The 19219-nt window shown below is 43.9% G+C and overlaps 1 protein-coding gene across 18 annotated transcripts in view; it reads right to left on the reverse strand.

Moving 5' to 3' along the window:
* The window catches only part of KALRN (kalirin RhoGEF kinase), a 737748-nt gene that overhangs the window by 187662 nt on the left and 530867 nt on the right, over positions 1 to 19219 (reverse strand). For all 18 annotated transcript variants that reach the window (XM_039493997.1, XM_039493996.1, XM_039493992.1 and 15 more), the window contains 8 exons: positions 17403 to 17512; positions 13610 to 13679; positions 12618 to 12707; positions 7080 to 7172; positions 3897 to 4008; positions 2748 to 2938; positions 2231 to 2332; positions 1345 to 1487 (listed from right to left, as the gene is read on the reverse strand). In XM_039493997.1, the coding sequence (XP_039349931.1) occupies positions 1345 to 1487; positions 2231 to 2332; positions 2748 to 2938; positions 3897 to 4008; positions 7080 to 7172; positions 12618 to 12707; positions 13610 to 13679; positions 17403 to 17512 (911 nt within the window). The remainder of the gene's footprint in view (positions 1 to 1344; positions 1488 to 2230; positions 2333 to 2747; positions 2939 to 3896; positions 4009 to 7079; positions 7173 to 12617; positions 12708 to 13609; positions 13680 to 17402; positions 17513 to 19219) is intronic.

Consider the following 19219-nt stretch of genomic DNA (forward strand, 5'->3'; position numbering starts at 1 on the left):
GCTCCTAAATCAGTTAGATGTTGCAACACTAAGGGTACGTCCATACTACCCGCCCGGATCGACGGGTAGCGATCGACTTCTCGGAGTTCGATATATCGCATCTCATCTAGACGCGATATATCGAACTCCGAACATGCTCCCGTCGACTCCGGAACTCCACCACCGCAAACGGCGGTGGCGGAGTCGACGGGGGAGCCGCGGACTTCGATCCCGCGCCGTGAGGACGGGTAAGTACTTCGAACTAAGGTACTTCGAGTTCAGCTATGCTATTCGTGTAGCTGAACTTGCGTACCTTAGTTCGAACCCCCCCCCCCCGCCCCCAGTGTAGACCAGGCCTAAGTGGTGCAACACCTAAGCACCTTTAAAAATCTGGGTCTTAGTCTCACTATGCCTGAGTTCTCCATCTGTAAAATGGGGATCAAAGCATTGGCCTACTTCTCAGGGGTGTTATGAAAATAAACACATTAAAGATTGAGAGGTGCTCAAATGGGGGCCCTATAAGTACTTCAGACAGACAGACTGACTGTGGATGGGCTCATGAGGTCTGTTCTAATGGATCCCAATGCAAGATTGGAGCCTTAGATAATGCAGTGAAGAGAACAATCCATTTTATATCGTTTTTTCTAACCAAGTACTCCACATTGTTGTCCACAAAAGTCCTGTTATTATTGCTTATTATTTATCATTGATGGTAACACTGAAATTCTGAAGTCATTCATATACTGTCAGGACCACTTATTATTTTTATTGTCACATGATACATAAAATCGAACAAGAAAAAAAATATGCAGACACTTGTTTGTTAGGAAAAAATAGACTCCTCTTCAGGTGGGGTCAGCAAGAGAAATATCCTTGGATTCAATGGATAATTTTCATTCTGGTCCTGCAGTTAATTCATTATATGTTATGCATCTCTCTAGTAGTTTGGCAGGGTTGAATACTTTTAATTTGAAAATGTCTGACTGGTTTCCACAGAAAAGGTTTTCATTACATTTTTTCCTCCATTTAATGGTCGAAAAAAGCAAAGTTTGTCTGTGAAAACTGTGGTTGGTTATAGTAAAAATTCTAAATTAATCCTGCAAAAAGCTAACTGACACTTTCCTAGTATGATACAGCAAAGCTCCACTGATTTCATGGTTTTACACAATGTGAGGATTTGACTCATGATTTTTTGTTTAGGACAGCTTGACCAATCATATTCTTTTTTGCTCAAACAGTTGAAGCTATTTTTAGAATTTCTATTCAATGAACTAATCTGAGCAAACCTGCACTGCTGAAGAAAACAGCTGCAACAGAGAATCAAATTCCAAACAGGAGGGTTGTTTAAGGAATCACTGAGGTTACCTTTTACTGTTATTTCTCTGCTTTGCTGGTGTCTTGGGGAGCTGGATTGGCTCCTTCAAAGCTCCTTTCAAATGGATAATCCTCTCCTGAATGACTTCCCGGATATTTTTGATCCATTCCTGTTTTGTTTCAATACTGGATGCCTGAAGTTCCAAAAGGCAAAATGATAAGCACATTATAAGATTCTTGCATGTCTCCTATGTAGAAGAGTCATGATTTGTTTATGTTAACACATGATTGACTGTTTCATTGTTGGTTCTCCACTCCATTGTAACAGCAGCTGGAATACCTGGTAAACGCAGGAGAACTGGAAGCGTATTTTTGCCATACCTACCTAGTAAATTCAACAAGCAACATGAGAGCAGTTAATCTCTGGATGTATATTTAATACAAGAAATACAAAATGCTCTATGGTGAGGAGCAGGTTATCAGTGCACAGCTGGTATTTCTCAAACAAAATATCTAGTGCAAGTTCTTTTTTTAAGAATTCAATCAGCAAAATGATTGTCAGCTCTGTGGGTCTGAAGAAAAGCACTATTGTCACCGAATCCAGGGCAATCAACTGAAGCAATTACAGTCCCCAATGGAAATACAAATCCAAACTCAGAATCACCCTGAGTTAGATTCTACAGCAGCTCAACACACAGACTATAAGAGGAAGAGGATTGCGGTGGGCTGACCAGCTGCATAATTGACCCCCTTGAGCCAGGTTCTATATTAGAACCAAATTCTGCCCCAAGATGCAGGCAGAATTGACCATGACTCCAATGGGAACTACATGGATGCTTCCAGGAAAAAAACAATCTGACCTTTTACTTAGCACTCCCAGTCCCCAGTTGGGAATTTAATGTTTTGCAGGCAAAGAAAACAAGCTCAAAAGACTCACTTTCAGCACTGTTTTGTTGTCTGAGGATGGTGTCCGTCCGGACCACAAGGCAAACTTACAGGGATCTCCCTCGACGTGCTCTGTCACTCCCAGTTCTGAGGTCTAGTGAGAAGGAGAGATGATTGGAGACCACATATTATGAATGGAGCCTCCTGGTTTCAAGAAGTTTTACACTGGGGTGGGAGCTCAGCTCCTCTGGTATGTTGTACACTGATAAAATAAACTGAAAACAAAGCCATAAGCAAGGGATGGCAAGTGAGAGGTGTTTGATCAGTTCAGATGAACCCCACTGCCGCTATCCCAACCACCATGCACACTGTCATCTTTAATCTTTCCAGAAATGCTCTGGGCTTTGCTTTTCAGATATAGGAGGGCTCAGTGAGCCCCAACGAAGTCTGAGCATGGGGTTCCAGAATGCGTAAGTATTCCAAACTCAATGCAGAGACAAATAAGCCTTCCCTTCCATCTCTACCTACAAAAAACTCAACCCCAGATTATCTCATTCTGGTAGACCTACCAGTAGTTTGTTCTTGTAAACATATTTAGTGTGTCCTGAAGAATCTTTGATCTCTTTGCTAAAAACCAAAGAGATTTCAAAGAGAAACAAGTGTCTCTCGCGGCCTTTCCGAATGAGAGACTTGGGATCCCACACTTGAAAGGAATCCTGAAGGATGAGCTCTCCCTGAACATCCAGGTTTTCATCAAAGCCTAAATGAAACACAACAGAACATTTTATCCAGTTTTGTTCCTGGAACCAATATCCCCAATGATCAACAAAGCAGGGTTTTCACTGTTCAGAGGATTACAGTGTTAGGAAAGAATAGGAACATAGAGTCACATGCTTTATTATGCAACTAATTCTTGAATGGATATTAATGGAAAGGCACTGTCACAGTCAGAACATTGTTCACATTATTCTCTGTTGCTTTGGATTTAATTGTTTCTGTGGTACCTAGTATTTCATATATATTGGGTGAAATGTACCTATATTGTTGTTCTATATGTACCTTTAGTGCTTTCCGTTGCATTTGTGTGTGATATTATTGATTAGGCAAGGGGAAACACGGTAAAGATTTTAATGGTGACAACTCTATATAGGGCAGCAATATATCGACCACTGTGCATCTTAATTACTTGTAAATTACATAATAAAGACTTTAATGATGAATATTGTACCATGTGGCAATTCAGAGCATTTTAGCTTAGCTTATCATAATATGGTCATTGTAACCAAAGGTAGGCAAACCTCAGTGGGCCTTTCTGATCTCACACCAATGTGATTCAAGAGTAATTCCACTGGAGACAATGGAGCTATATTAGTGTAAAACTGGCATGACATCAACATTGGGCTCTATCAGTTTAGAGTTTAGGTTCAATTAATAAAAAAACCTTCCAGATGCTTGTGCAAGCCTTAGACAAACTGTGCATAGCTCTTGATTCTCACAGGAACTGATTCTCTTGTAGTAATTGGGCATTTCTGCTTTTGGTCCTCTCATTTTCCAGGTGTGACAAGCATTTCTGAGACATCTCATGAGGAGCACGGAAGCATCTGAGAGCAACAGGCAGTCAGCAATCACAAGTCTGTAACTGCAAATTCTAGGCAACAAGACACCCCAGGATTAATTCCTGCATAGCTTTCCCCCTCATGATTTTGAGAATCTGCTACCTTCCAGCATGCTGACGTGCATGGCATCGTTGGCTTTCTTGGGGACACTGAGCATCACTTCCAGGCCATCTTTGAGTTCTCCTTTGCCTTCTTCACAACAGGTTAAGAGTTCCTAAGAAGAAATGCAGGCCATATATAATTAACTTCTTTAGAGGCAGAATAATATACACTCACTTAAATTCAGATTACATTTCCCAGCCTAAAGCCTTGTCTCCATGCAACGTTGCAACAGGTTAATTAAAGGTGAGCTTTAAAATGGATGAAGTTTAATTGCATTAAAGGCCGTGTGGACAGTCATATATCATAAACCTGGATTAAGTTGATTGAGAACTAGTTTAAGGTTCAACAAAATAGATCACCCTGAAACCAAAATAAGAGTGTCTACAGAGGAGTTTGCACTGATTTAACTAAGCCAATTTAATTGAAGCAGTTTAACTAAATGGATGCATATGTCATCTATAGAGAGGGCCTAAAAGAGGCTTATATTGTCTCTATTTCTAGTGAGATTTTCCCTGCATATATTTTGTTTAGAATTATAGCAATGTAGTGCTGGAAAGGACCCCAAATATCATTTAGTCCAGCCTCCTGAGCTGAAACAGGCCCATCCATCTAACCCAGTGGTTCTCAAAGTTGTTCCGCCACTTGTGCAGGGAAAGCCCCTGGCAGTCCGGGCTGGTTTGTGTACCTGCCGTGTCCGCAGGTTTGGCCGATCGCCAAAAGTTTTTTCTAATATCTAGCCTAAAATTTCCTTGCTGCAGATGAAGCCCATTACTTCTTGTCCTACCTTCAGTGGACATAGAGAACAATTCATCACCGGGCTCTTTATAACAACCCTTAATATATTTGAAGACTGTTATTGAGGTCCCCCATCAGTCTTCTCTTCTCTAGACTAAATATGTCCATTTTTAACCTTTCCTCACAGGTCAGGTTTTCTAAAGCTTTTATCATTTTTGTAACTATTTTCTGGACCGTTTCCAATTTGTCCAGATCTTTCCTAACGTGTGGCAATCAGAACTGGACACAGTACTCTAGCTGAGGCCGCACCTGTGCCAAACAGAGTGAGATAATTACCTTCCATGTCTTACATAAGACTCTCCTATTGTTTATTAGTTTTTAAGTGGATACTGTCTGATCAATTTGCAAAAATTTGCAAAATCCAAGATCAATAGAAAATGTTCCCATTGTTAATTTTAAAATTAGTCTAATAAGTCTTTTATTTGTATGTAAGTATTCCTGTGTTGTACCTATCAACATTTGAAAGAAAAAATTAAGCTCATATCCAGCATCCAAGAAGAGGCAGATGTTGGCTAGGGGTCCCTATCCAAACCCAGGAAAACACCCAGATGTTTGCTATTGTTAGAAACAGCTGAACTGTCATTAAAACATCTGACCAAAGTGTTCCAGAAAGCAAACTTACTGTATAAGAAAACACTTCTATCTCCCTTGGATTTTCCCCTTCTTTCCTTTTTCTCTTCTTAGAGCTAGATTGGATGTTCAGAACTCAGTTCCTGTGGAGAATCAGTCTCACTGTGTCTACTTTTCCTCTTCACGCATCTTTTCTTCTGTCATTTGTAATGTACCACATGACTCCCCCTCAGAAGTTCTTCATCCTTTGCATTTTTCTCTCCAAAACACTCTTTCTCCAAGATGTTTCTCTTTCCCAATTCAGTCTTTCTCCCCTACCTACTTTTACTATTAAATATTTCATTTTTCCTCTCCCCTTTCTATCACTATTATTCCCCACCATTAAATCTCTCCTTATTTCTGCACCCACCTATGACTGATCCAACTGCCATCAAAGTCAATAGGAATTTTCCCACTGATTTCAGTAACAGTTAGATTAGTCTCCTTCTTCTTGCCCCCTTGGGTCCTCTTGGGATGGGTATCACCCTCAAATACAAGTTGATGGTACAAATGTTTCAGAGAGTGAGCTGGTGACAGAGTTAATTTGTAGGTATCACCATCCACATTGAAAGTGAATTGAGAGCTCTGCCCTGCAGTGTAGGAAGCCTGAATACTGCAGCACTGCATAGTGTATAATACCCAGTAAATGAAAGTGACTATAAACACAAGAAAAACTGTGTTTATAGTCACTTATTTCCACTGACTGAGATGGATGAAATGCAAACAGTAAATAAACAGCATTAATGGTGAAAAGTAAATTGGAGCTTTGCAATTTTTACCAGTTTAATTGCTTATGTTATTAACATACAGGAAAAGATTTTCTTTAATATATGATACTTAACCTCATGGTGTGCATTTATAAAAACTTGGTAATTTCAATGCATTGGTAAAAGAACCTCTTGGGCAGAAATACAGTTGAGAAATTGGCTTGAATTTGCTAGAGGCATTATCATATTCATGTATGATTTCCATGCCATTTTACAAAACACGTGTTCTGGGTGTGCCAACTTCTCCACTGCCTTCATTCATTGTGCAGTCACTTACACCTGTACAAAAGGTGTGTAAGCCACTAGCAGATCAGCATGGCAGCATTTCACACGGTATCTTCGGTCCTTATTTGGCCCACATTACCATAGCATCTGTGTGCCTCACAGTCTGTAACATATCTGTTTTCACAACACCCCTGTGAGGTAGGAAGTGCTATTATCCCAATTTTACAGACAAGGAATTGAGACTAAGTAACTGATTTTTAAAGGTGTTTATGATGCCTAACTCCCATTGTCCAAGGTTACACAAGAAGACTGTTGCAGCTAAGGTCTCGCTAACCACTGGCTCATTCCTCCTCTTCTTACTGAGCCAGATTTTCATTTACAGCTCTTTTCCTGGCCCAACTTATTTCCACCTCAGCATCAGATCAGCTGCACTGGTCATTGTGTCGGCAAGTGAGGGGTGAGCCAAGGCTCCATCCACTCCTGGGCCCCCCTCTCCATTGCCTGCCACCTGTGTGGAAGGGGGGCCCAGCTGCAGCAGCTGCTCAACCCCTCAGTAGGGTCTGACCATGTAGTTAGCTCCCAAAGGGGAGTAAGAGGGGTCGTTACACTCACTCCCCTGCACAGACTTACAGCGAGGCTTCTAATTGAACCTAATCTGACGAGTGCTAGACCCCCATATCTTGTGGCTCCAGGCTACTGTGCCTGCCAGTCAAGTTACTGACTCTCTCTGTGACCCTTTGTTCCCCATCTGAACAATGTGGCTAATCAGACTAGATCGTTACTGTACCTTCAGTAAAAGCTGGTATTTGGTGATCCTCTGGACAGGCTTGATTAAATAGGAGGAGATAGAGTTGGCCAGGCCATGCCTTTGTTGAATTTCCTACAGGAGGCAAAAACAAGATGCTGTTAAATACAGACATAAAAAAGCTTTTACCCAACACCAGATGGAACCACCCATAACTAATTTTAGCCGTGCAGTTCTTACTTTAACTAGTTATTAGTTCACATACAAAGAATAATGTGGTTTCATAAAGGACAGCAGTATACCACAGGGTTATTTAGTGTTCTCTTCTGGTCTGTAAATAGGGAGAGCTCTATGCAATCCCTCCAGCTAGGACTCTGAGTAAACAACACAGGTTTTGCCTTAGGATGTATTTATTGTCATGTAAACTGTTTTTCCTTAGTCGTGAAGGTTTAAATCAGACCCTTAACATTAAATACTGCATTAATGTCATGTCTGGGGTGGACCTTTATCATAATTCTTCACATTCTGGAGCGTTTACTCACTTAATAACCTCCAGGATGCCCTGAGCCAGATTCTATGCTTCAGCGTAACAGGGGAAGGGGAGGGGCCATCACAGAGCCAGTTATAGCTCCCTTGTTCTCCTCTTGGCCCCAAGCCATAGGTCAGGTGAAAGCCAGCCAGGACGCTGCACTAACTTGCTCTAGTTGGTAATAGCCCCAAGAAGCATTCTGCCAGCTGAGGATATAGCTAAAGAACAATGTACTCTGACCCCGCCTCTTCCCCACCAATGGTATTTGCCCATTCCGCAACACAACCTGTGTACCGGCTGGCACATGATTCTTTTTGTGGAACCAGTTCAGCACATTTCTTTTTGTACTGTCTGTGTAACTAGGTGTAACTAGGTTTCGTCCTTCCTGTGTCCCAGCTCTTGGTGCAGTAGGACACTCCAGAATGCATTGCCTATGTGCTGCTGGTGAATGTTCACTAGGCACACTAGCCCCTGCTGATGCACTATGGAATAGCTGCTCAGAGACGGTGAAATCTGCACACCTGCCCAGCCCTTCTACACTGAATAAGGCCAGAGTGAACTGGAGGGGTCCTAAAAGTCTCAGTTCCTACCGAGAGAGGATTTCCCCAGCATAGGCATGGAGGCAGACAGCTGCAAGCAGGGTCGGCTCCAGACCCCAGCGCGCCAAGCGCGCGTTTGGGGCGGCATGCCGCGGTGGGAGCTCTGCCGGTCACCGGGAGGATGGCAGGTGGCTCCGGTGGACCTTCCACAGGCGTGCCTGAGGATGCTCCACCGGAGCCGCGGGACCAGCGGACCCTCCGCAGGCACGTCTGCAGGAGGTCCACCGGAGCCGCGGGACCGGCGACCGCCAGAGCGCTCCCCACGGTGTGCCGTGCTTGGGGCGGCGAAATTTCTAGAGCCGCCCCTGGCTGCAAGGCAGCCTTCAGAGGACTCCTTCACACAGCCTGGCATAGGAGACACACATGGCATTGGGGTGAAGGCAGAAAAGGCATATGGGGCGTGGGATCACAGAACATGGCACTGTAGAAATTCTGGGCAGTGCTGCCACCCAGGGCTGACCAAGACTGTTATGCTTGGGGTTGTGGAGAAGCCCAGGACCAGGCTTAAAGTCTCCTCCCCTCTTCCTCTGGGCTGCACGTTCTGTGCTGCATCTCTAATAGGTGAAGAACAGAATCTCACCCAGTGATTGATGCATTGATACAAAAACACATAGAAAGCTGGCAAATATAGTTATGAGGGCAGCAAAATTGCTGGGTGGACACAAGCTGAATGGTGGTAGGTAGCCAAGTCTCTAACTAGTCAGTCAGGAGTTTTAGCCAGGACAGGGCCTTAGAACACACAAAACTGCCATCCACACAAGGACAAGAGTGTGGAGCTGCATCCTGAGCAGTTACTGCCATGTAATACTGCCTACAGGACATAAAAGATTTCAGATAGATACATCTGTAAAGTGGGATCTTTTGTAAAACACTTGGATGCTGGAAAGCACTAGATGAACTTGCACTACTATATCTCTTGAAGAATGAACTAAGGCGATACAGGGATTCTGCCTGCTTCCTGAGAAAAACTTGCCTCTAGTTCATTGGAGAAATTGTTCAAGAACACTCCATCCATGCGGAAATATGAATCCCTATAACACTGCCAAGGTCAGTGAACCTTACCATGTTGTGCTGTGTGCATGCTGGTCACGCAAGTCAAAGGTGCCTGGGGGCAGCTCTATAATAACACACTGAGCTTTTTCTAAGATTGAAAGAAAAAGATTTCAAGTCAGGGGAAGAAGATGGCCAGTGTTTGAACCAGATCCTCCCTGTTTTGTACTTTCTTTGTGTCCTCTTGGACACCCAGCCTGTCTATGCTCTGGCCAAATTTTCCTAGACATGCTCCAACACTCCCAGAAGGAGAACTTGCTCATGATAGTTTAAATAAGAAAGCAATACTAAGCTCTATTATTGTTCAAATTACATCAGATTCAGAGAAACAGTCCACAAGGCAGATAGAAGAGAGAAACAGGGATCAAATGTTTGTTATCTATGTCCCAGATCCTCAGCTGGTGTGAACTTGCATAACTCCAATGACTTCAAAGCCATGCTGATTTACACTAGCTGGGGATCTGGCCTGTATGACTAGCCACAATTATATCTGGTGATTGTGGAGAATATATTTCATTAAATGAGTGTCAGAAAAAATTAATGAGTCCATTAGACATCAGTGATCTCCGAAGCTACTGGATGAAGAAAATATACACAGTTTTAATGCTGTTGTATACAGAGTTAGGTATTACAGAAGAACAGATATAAGAAGTGTAGGAGTTTGGTGAATCAAGTAAGTTGTGGCTGTTAGAATTCACTGCTATTTTCAAAAGAATAGGGTGCTGGTTCCAGTGTCCCAACCAAATTCCAATTTGCGTAACCATATTCTGACTCCCTAAATTCTTCCTGTAGTTTCATCTGGAATACTGTGTTCAGTTCTGGTCTCCCATGTTTAAGAAGGATTAATTCAAACTGGAATAGATTCAGAGAAGGGCTACTAGGATGATCTGAGGAATGGAAAACCTGTCATATGAAAGGAGACTCAAAGAGCGTGGCTTGTTTAGCCTAACCAAAAGAAGGTTGAGGGGAGATATGATTGCTCTCTATAAATATATCAGAGGAATAAATTCCAGGGAGGAGGAGGAATTATTTAAGCTCAGTACCAATGTGGACACAAGAACAAATGGATATAAACTATCAGGAAGTTTAGACTTGAAATTAGACAAAGGTTTCTAACCATCAGAGGTGTGAAGTTCTGGAACAGCCTTCCAAGGCGAGTAGTGGGGGCAAAAGACATATCTGGCTTCAAGACTAAGCCTGATAAGTTTATGGAGGGGATGGTATGATGGGATAGCCTAATTTTGGCAATTAATTCATCTTTAACTACTAGCAATAAATATGCCCAATGGCTTGTGATGGGATGTTAGATGGGGTGGGATCTGAGTTACTACAGAGAATTCTTTCCTGGGCATCTGACTAGTGAGTCTTGCCCACATGCTCAGGGTTTAGCTGATCACCATATTTGGGGTCGGGAAGGAATTTTCCTCCAGGGGAGACTGGCAGAAGCCCTGGGGGATTTTCACCTTCTTCTGCAGCGTGGGGCACGGGTCACTTGCTGGAAGATTCTCCGCACCTTGAAGTCTTTAAATCATGATTTGAGGACTTCAATTGCTCAGACACAGGTTTGATATAGGAGTGGGTGGGTGAGATTCTGTGGCCTGCATTGTGCAGGAGGTCAGACTAGATGATCATAACGGTCCCTTCTGACCTTAAAGTCTATGATTCTATGATATGGCAGTCTCCCTTGCTGCCTGTCCTATGCTGATGATTAGCAATGCCATGTGCATTTAGGGACAGATCTTTGAAATTGAAAGATTCTCATTGATTTGAATGGGTGTTCAATGAGGTCTTTTACTAGATTGCTACTTTCCTCCCATTGGTGGCTGCATTTCTGTGGCGGATGGAGTGACTCCAGCGTTTGCAAACTTTGTGCAGTGCTTTGGGAATCCTCAGAGATACTATGGAAGATTATTATTACAGGGAATATCTCTTTAGCAAGATGTGCTGGATATTGTCCAAATCTCATTAAGAAGAATTGGAACGATGAATTTAATTTCCTTCATATTACACTGAGGGCCTGATTCTCCACTGTCCTGAAATTTGTGCAGTCATTTACACCACTGCAAAGTAAACACTAACCACATCAGAATGGGAAAAATTTACAACCACTTTGCACTGGTGTAAATGATTTCACAAGGTATGGGACTATGGAGACCTTTTACCCTTCAGGGATTCTGGCATGTTCTTTTTCTCCCTTTGCATTCCGAGTTGTTTTTCAGCATAGTAGAATCCCTACCTGGGCCGCATAAAAACAGAACTTGCCACTGCAAAACATCAATATGCTGAACCTATAATTTGCAGTATTAAGCACTATCAAAAGGTCTCCAGTCAACATATGAGGCTGTGATGGAAAAGCTTAGCAGAGCAAATACTTTTTAATCTGTGTGAACACACTGATAAACATGTAAATCTGCTGAAATGTTCCATGTCCCAGGGAAGCCATTTCTAAACTATTAAATAGGCTCAAGTGCCACCTGCTGGTAAAACTATTTAACTGTCAAATATACTTTTAGGAAGAGGAGCTGGCTAATTTACAAAGGGCACTATGTGGTCCATAGCAAATTATTTTTAAGAGAGAATATTATGCTCTTCATTTTTCCAGTTCACTTAAGAGCTCTAAATGCTGAGTTTAACTGAAACAATTTAATCAATGGCCTATAACGAGTTCACATGAGTTGATTCATACAGTTATTACCATGGTACCAGCTGCATGAGTAGGAACCCTGCTGACTGATTATATTTGTAACTGACGATGTTTAGTGTCTAGGAAAAGAGATGTATTTAAAATTTTAAGGACAACCCACAGTGATCCCTAAAGGACTGGAGTAACAGAGTGTTAATATGGATGAGAGATGGACCAGACTCCAGAGGTTCAGTGAACACATTTAGTTCCAATAAAGAATCTAAAAGCATGCATGTTTTATCTGAGCCACCTCTGTCTTCAAAGCTGGGGCTGGATTCTGCAAACACGTATTACCGGGCTTACCACTTTACTACTGGACACAGTCCAGTTGAAGTCAATGTGGTCACTTATTGTCATGTTTAGGCAAGTGTTTAGTAAGTGTTTGCAGGATTGGCTTCTTATCTTGGAAATGCTGTGAGAAGAGCTTCCCTTATTGGATTTTGGCACTTCAAGGTATAAATATAATGAGCTCAGATTCTCTTGTTTGATTTTGTCACTGAAACGAGGAAACCAGAGGAAATCTGAACCATCCAGAACCTTAAAGTGATTTGATTTTAAAACCAGATGAAGGTTCACATAAGAATTGGTCAACCCTACTAGAACCAACTTTCCCCAGTGATGAAGACTGCACATCACACAATGCACATATACATCATCCAGCGGGCAACCAGTATGTGACAGAGTGTGTGCTCTGCTGGAGAATGTCAAGAGCTGCTTACATCAAAGAAAGTCCCTGCATGTTCCAGGATGAGCTGGCTGGAATCTGGCTTGTTTTTGCAGTAGGTGACATATATCTGAAATTTATCTGCCTGTGAAAACAAACATCAAGGGAAAAGCAAGATAAGCTACTGCTCTGCTCCCACAATCACCCATTAAGACTGAGCAGAATAAATACATGCAGTAAACCAGTTTCTCTTACTGTAATGAGAGTATTGCAGGTTAAATAGAACAATTAAAGGCAAACTGTGTTCTTCCAGTTGAGGAATACGAGGTGCACCAAATATTAGACGTGTCTGCTTTTCTTTAACAAATCTATAGGTAACATCGGAGACAAGGCTCGGGCAAACGTTTTCAGCTTTATTCTGGGGTACTGAGTAAGTGTTAGACTCTGCACAGACCAATCCCCTACAGAAGATGGGCCATTTAACAACAGCTTGTTGGTAAAACATGAACAATGTCTGAAAATATTTACTCCTGCCTTGAAGCAATTGTTACAGAGTTAAGGGCTAGATTTTGTCACAAGGACACAGTCCACCACTGTGGTGCCACAGAAACATCTCAGGGAAGGAATTATGGCTTAGGGGTTCATTACACAAACATCTACTCTGGATACCTGAGTGCTGAATGGGGCCACAATGCCCTCCCTACTTCTCCTTTGCTCCCAGGGGAGGTAGTAATTTATTGTTGGCCTATATCACTTGTCACCCAGGCTGGCTCAGCTGTGTTGGCCAACGAGTGCAGGCGGGGAGAGCGGGGGCAGGGGAGGGAGTCAAGGCTCTAGAGTTTCCTCTGCTGCAGGGAAGGAGCAGACAGGCAGACAGCGTAGAGCTGTGTTCCCTTTACTTTTCTGTGCGGAGGTGCACTCCAAGTCACAATGTAGCTCTAAGTGTCCTCTACACATCACTAGGAACGTATCATTTGCACCAATCTCTAGCTTGCTTCTGTTTGGGTTTGAGGAGGTAATAAATGGTGAAGCAGGAAGCCTCATTACCCAGGTGACAAAGCAGTGACCCACGTCTTCAGGCAGTTGTTCATATTTCTCTAGTTCTTTCAGGAAAATGCTGAAAATGTGAGAGAGAGCTAGAGTTAGTTACTCTGTACAGCTGAATATCTGCACCATGCTATGATTACTCTTAAAAGTATCTTCATTACAAAGTTAATCAAATGTGTTTTATGGTCTGACCACTGAAAAAGTGTGTTACTGCCAATGCATGCTTTTTTCTTTGAACACAACTGCTCCATCTGAAACGTTTGCTCCTTGGCTCAACAACAGATAAAAAGATGATAATCCTTAGCACTGGGATAGCGCTGTAGAGGCTACGAAGTGCTGTGCAGGCATGAACTAATTCATCTTCACAGCAACCTTGTCAGGGAGATAATACTTAGAGTGGGGCGGGAAACAGTTTTCCCATCTGTGAAAATTTCAAAAACGTTCGCACTGCACATCAGGACAAAACGGGGAGAGAAAGAGAGAGAGACAGACCCCAAAAAAACCAATAGCCCAGTGGTTAGAGCACTCGCCAAATTCCAGTCCTTGCTCTAATTCAGGCAAAGCAGGGTCTTCAATCTGGGTCTCGCAAGTCAAAGATGAGTGCTCTCACCACTGGGCTATTGTGGAGCATTCCCACAATAGATTTCCCTGAGAAATCTTCCCAAAGAAAGTTTTGTCAAAACCATTTCCCATGAAAAGTTTCAATTTCAATGAATTGGCATTTTCTGTCAAAAACACCTTTTGTTGAAAAATTTCCAACCACCTCTAGTATCATTATCCCTATTTTATATATGGGAAAATAAGGCAGAGAAGTTAAGTGATTTACCCAACTCTACACAGTGTGTCAGTAGCAGGGCAAGGATAGGAGCTCAGAAGTTTATGGCTTCTGATCCTGAATTAAGTCCATTACACCACAATCCCTCTATAGTATTTTAGGCTAAATTAGGCCATGATAGCAATTTAGAAAACTGAGGGTGAGTCTCAAGTTATCAGCCAGGACCTTGGGACTAAACTCACGCCCTAAGTCAGCAATGCAAGGGATGTTCATCCTCTGCTGAAAGATGGAAAATTTCACGTCACTCAAGTTACTCCTCTGGCTTTGGAGAACGCCATGTCCAATGCTTGGCTGCAGTGAGGGTCACTGAACAGAATGAACAGGAGGGTGTGAAAACAGTTGTATGTGCTGTGCACTATTGTGTTCTACAATAGCAAATCCTATAGGATCCCCTGGATACAAACATCAATCGCTGCAAAACAAACATAACAGGTGGAAGGGACACCACAATGGGAGAAAGGGGAATTGGGGTGAAGGCCAGACAACCTCATTGCTCAAGTAAGTAGCAAATGGGGTGGAGAGAGATCTCCAGTAAGAAGTTTGGGCATTTTAAGTGGTCTAGTAGTTTATATATCCACAAGGTCTGGGACATTTTTCATGTAATACAAATAGTTTGAATCTACCATTCTGGTTCATTTTGAAGCTGACTGCACAATCTGTGAGTGATATGGTCTCTGTTGGTCCATATCTATTTATGTACTGGTTTAAGATGTCACGAGTTCCACTTTATCTGACTGAAGCGCAGACAATTCCTTAGGACTGCAAAGTGTTGTTTTGATGTGTTTGCTTCTAAGATTGCCTCACTTTTTGATGTATAATTTGAAGACTCTTTATTTGAATTGGAATTATGGGATTCAGTGTCTTTTGGGTGTTGTGTACATAACTCCTATTGCATGCACATATACATTAAGGGAAGAATAAGTCTGAATGCAAATCTCATTAACATAAAGGGTATAGTCCCAACCTGATGTAGGGGAAGCTACAGGTTAGCTGTAAGTATAGGTGGCTGTAGGACTGGCTATTTCTTAGGGCATGTTTTCACTAGCAATGTTAAAGCGCTGCCACGGCTATAAAAAACCCACCTCCATGAAGGGAGTAGCTCCCAGCTCTGGGAGTGCGGCTTCCAGCGCTGGTACGCTGTCTACACTGCCGCTTTACAGCGCTGAAACTTGCAGCACTCAGGGGTGCAGCACTGTAAAGTGGCAGTGTAGACAAGGCCCTAATCTCCCATTGACCATTCCTTTTGTTTCCAGACTTTTCCAAGAGGTGATATGTTTGACAGGCAACATTCCAGACTTCTATGTAAATGGTTGACTTTACTGACTTCATCTCAGTACAGTAAACTGAGTGGATTTACAGATCAAGCAGTCTGTTGTTCCCATTCAACTTGGCTAGATCAGGTCCTTGAATCAGACAGGGTTTGATTCTGTGCCATTGACTTCACTGATTTAGGATCAGCCTGTTGATGCTCTGTTTGACCCATGTAATATGAGAAGATCTTTATCAGGCTGGATAAATTTGGCATGAGTGATTAACTCTGGCAGACTTTCAGTGGGTTTCAGGTGGGCTAAGAGTACAAGAGAGTCTCAGACTTCTAACAATAAATTAATCTAATTATTCCGAGGTGATGACGATGATTGTTTTGCTTCCCGAGACCAGCTGGACAGAGATTCTATTTCTCTAATTTTGATTAACTTCATTTGGTAACAAGGGTCTCATTGATTTACATCAATCATTTTATAATCTGAGATCTGTGTTGCGTGGCTAGTATGGAACCAGGGATCTGGGCTTTTAACTTCTAAATAGGGAAAATGTTATGATGATACAGTTTATATGCTCTGCAACTAGGCCCCATTTTTCCCATCTCTAAAATTGAGGGAATACTACTACATTACTTCTTGGTGCCTGGTTTTTCCCAAGATGGGGATAATGATGTGAAGCTTAATTCATTAATATTTGTAGAGTGCTCGGAGATACTTAGATGGAAAGAGCTTATAAGACTGCAAAGCATTATTATTATATTATTACAGAAAGAGCTGTTTTATCCGGCACTTCACCGACCAAAAATCTCTATAAACCAGTGCTTCTGATCTTCATTGAAGTGCCGGTTTGTAGTCCGGTTGGCGCGAGGCCGGCAGGGGGTTGGGGCGTGGGAGGGGGTGTGGAGCGTGGACTCTGGGAGGGAGTTTGGGTTCGGGAGGGGGCTTGGGGCCCAGGAGGGAGTGCAGGGTGCCGGATCCGGGAGGCGCTCACCTCAGGTGGCTCCCCACAAGCGGCGACCTGTCCTGGCTGCTCCTAGGTGGAGGCACAGAAGGCGGCTCTGCATGCTGCCGCTGACCCGCCCCCACCCCAAACTCTAGCAATGCAGCTCCCATTGGCTGGGAACTGTGGCCAATGGGAACTGTGGGGGCAGCGCCTGCAGGTGGAGGCAGTGCGCAGAGCTGCCTGCCCCGCCCTAGCAGCCGGCCGACAGTCGCGCGCGCGCGAGCCGCCAGAGGTGAGCGCCCCCCAGATCTGGCACCTTGCACCCCCTCCCATGCCCCAACCTGCTGCCCTGCACCGCCTCCCACACCCAAACTCCCTCCCAGAGCCTGCGCCCTGCACCCTCTCCTGGACACAACCCTCTCTCTCCCTCTTAGTTAACTGGCATTTTTCACCTACCAGCCCCCCATTGCCCCAACATACTGGATAAAACAGCTTTTATTGTATTACTAGACTGCCTTGCATGTCTTTAATCAGCTATTAGCAACATCTGAATAAAGTTTTAATTATTTTTACAAAGAAGTAAACAAGGAAACAGTCAGTATTCCCCAGGCTTGGATCAATAACTGCATGCCTTTCTACAAATACTACTGTACCAGTTCTCAGCACACATTATATATATGTACAGAATGATTTGGGGATTTTTGTTTTGTTTTGTAATCAGTGAACCTTCTTGGACACATTAGGAAAACCTACTTGTTATGGAAGTCATAAATCTCCTGAATATTGCCAAAGATGATATGTTCTTTATTAAGAATCCCAGGGGGTATCTCCTCCACTCCACTTGTCATTTCCCAAAGGTAGGTCTGAAAGACACAAGAAATTCTTAGCACCAAGAAGTGCAAAGCAAAAGAACAGAGCTTCCTGTTTTCTTGCCAAAGGCACAGATTGACAAGAGAAATGTGCACTTGGAGATTAAACACATAATCTGAAAAGAAATAAAATGGAAATGCTCCAATGATGTGAAAAATGTCTCAAGAAATTCAAAGTGCTGACACAGAGAAGAATGTCTGAGGGGGAAGTGAAATCATGTCGACAAAACCAGATCTCACTGTCTCTCTGAATGCTCACTGCTGATGCCCAAATAGAACTACAGACAGAAAACAGTTCAAAGGTAAGATGAGTTCACAACTTCAAGAGCAAAGCGTTTATCATTCTATGCATAAAGCCACAGTCTAGATGTAGGAACTTGAATGCTAACCTCCTTCTGTAAGGTTTACCTTGTTTACTGTCCTCAGTATCACAGATCTACTCAGAGGAAATCCTTAAATAGAGTTTGGCAAACTATTTACAACAAAGTATTTACCAGTGTGATGCAGACCCTTTTTCTGTTCACAAATTATCCAGGCACAGATTTCAATTTTTAATGAAATGTTATACATAAATTATTTAAGGAATGTTTGAAACAAACACATTTCAGTCTCTGGATTAATTCATGAACTATTTGCTATTCATAATTACCTAGTTATGCCATTTGATTGGCCACCATAGACTCATAGACTTTAACGCTGAGGTGGGCAAACTTTTTGGGCCGAGGGCAGGGGAAATTGTATGCAGGGCCAGAGCAGGGAGTTGGGGTGCGGGAGGGAGTGTAGGGAGTGGGAGGGGGGTGCGGTCAAGGCTGGCTCCAGGGTTTTTGCTGCCCCAAGCAGCAGAAAAAAAAGAAGAAGCTGCAATCGCAATCGGCAGCAGCTCCACCGCACCGTTTTCTTCTTCGGCGGCACTTTGGCGGCAGGTCCTTCCCTCCGAGAGGGACCAAGGGACCCGCCGCCGAATTGCTGCCGAAAAGCCCGACGTGCTGCCCCTTCCCCTTGGCTGCCCCAAGCACCTGCTTGCTGAGCTGGTGCCTGGAGCCGGCCCTGGGTGCGGTGTGCAGGAAGGGGCTCAGGGCAAGGGATTGGGGCAGAGGAGGGGTGCGGAGTGCAGGAGAGGGCTCGGGGCAGGGGGTTGGGTGCACAGGGGTGCAGGGTGCAGCAGGGAGCTCAGGGCAGGGGGTTGGGGTACAGGAGGGGTGCGGGGTGTATGAGGGGGCTCAGGGCAGGGAGCTGGGGTGCAGGAGGGGTGCAAAGTGCAGGCAGGGGGCTTAGGGCAGGGAGTTGGGGGGTGGGGTTCAGGAGGGCTTTGGGCTCCGGCCCGGTGCCGCTTACCTAAAGTGGCTCCAGGGGGGCAGTGGCACACACCAGGGCCAGGGCAGGATCCCTGCATGCTCACCCTGGCCCTGGCCCCACACCAGAGCTGCCTAGGGTGGGGGCAAGTGGGGCAATACTATAGTATTCTATAGTATTAGAACTGTTTTTATGGAAGGGGCCCCCGAAATTGCTTTGCCCCAGACCCCCTGAATCCTCTGGGCGGCCCTGCCCTGTGCCGCTCCAGGAAGTGCTGCGGCCCCTGGGGGAGGGGAGCCCGAGGGCTCCATGTGCGCTGCCCTTGCCGTGCCTCCAGGTACCTCCCCCGAAGCTCTCATTGGCCGCAGTTACCTGTTCCCGGCCAATGGGAGCTGTGGGGGCGGTGCC

This window comes from Mauremys reevesii, linkage group 11 (genome assembly GCF_016161935.1).
Source record: "Mauremys reevesii isolate NIE-2019 linkage group 11, ASM1616193v1, whole genome shotgun sequence".
Classification (NCBI taxonomy): Eukaryota; Metazoa; Chordata; order Testudines; family Geoemydidae; genus Mauremys; species Mauremys reevesii.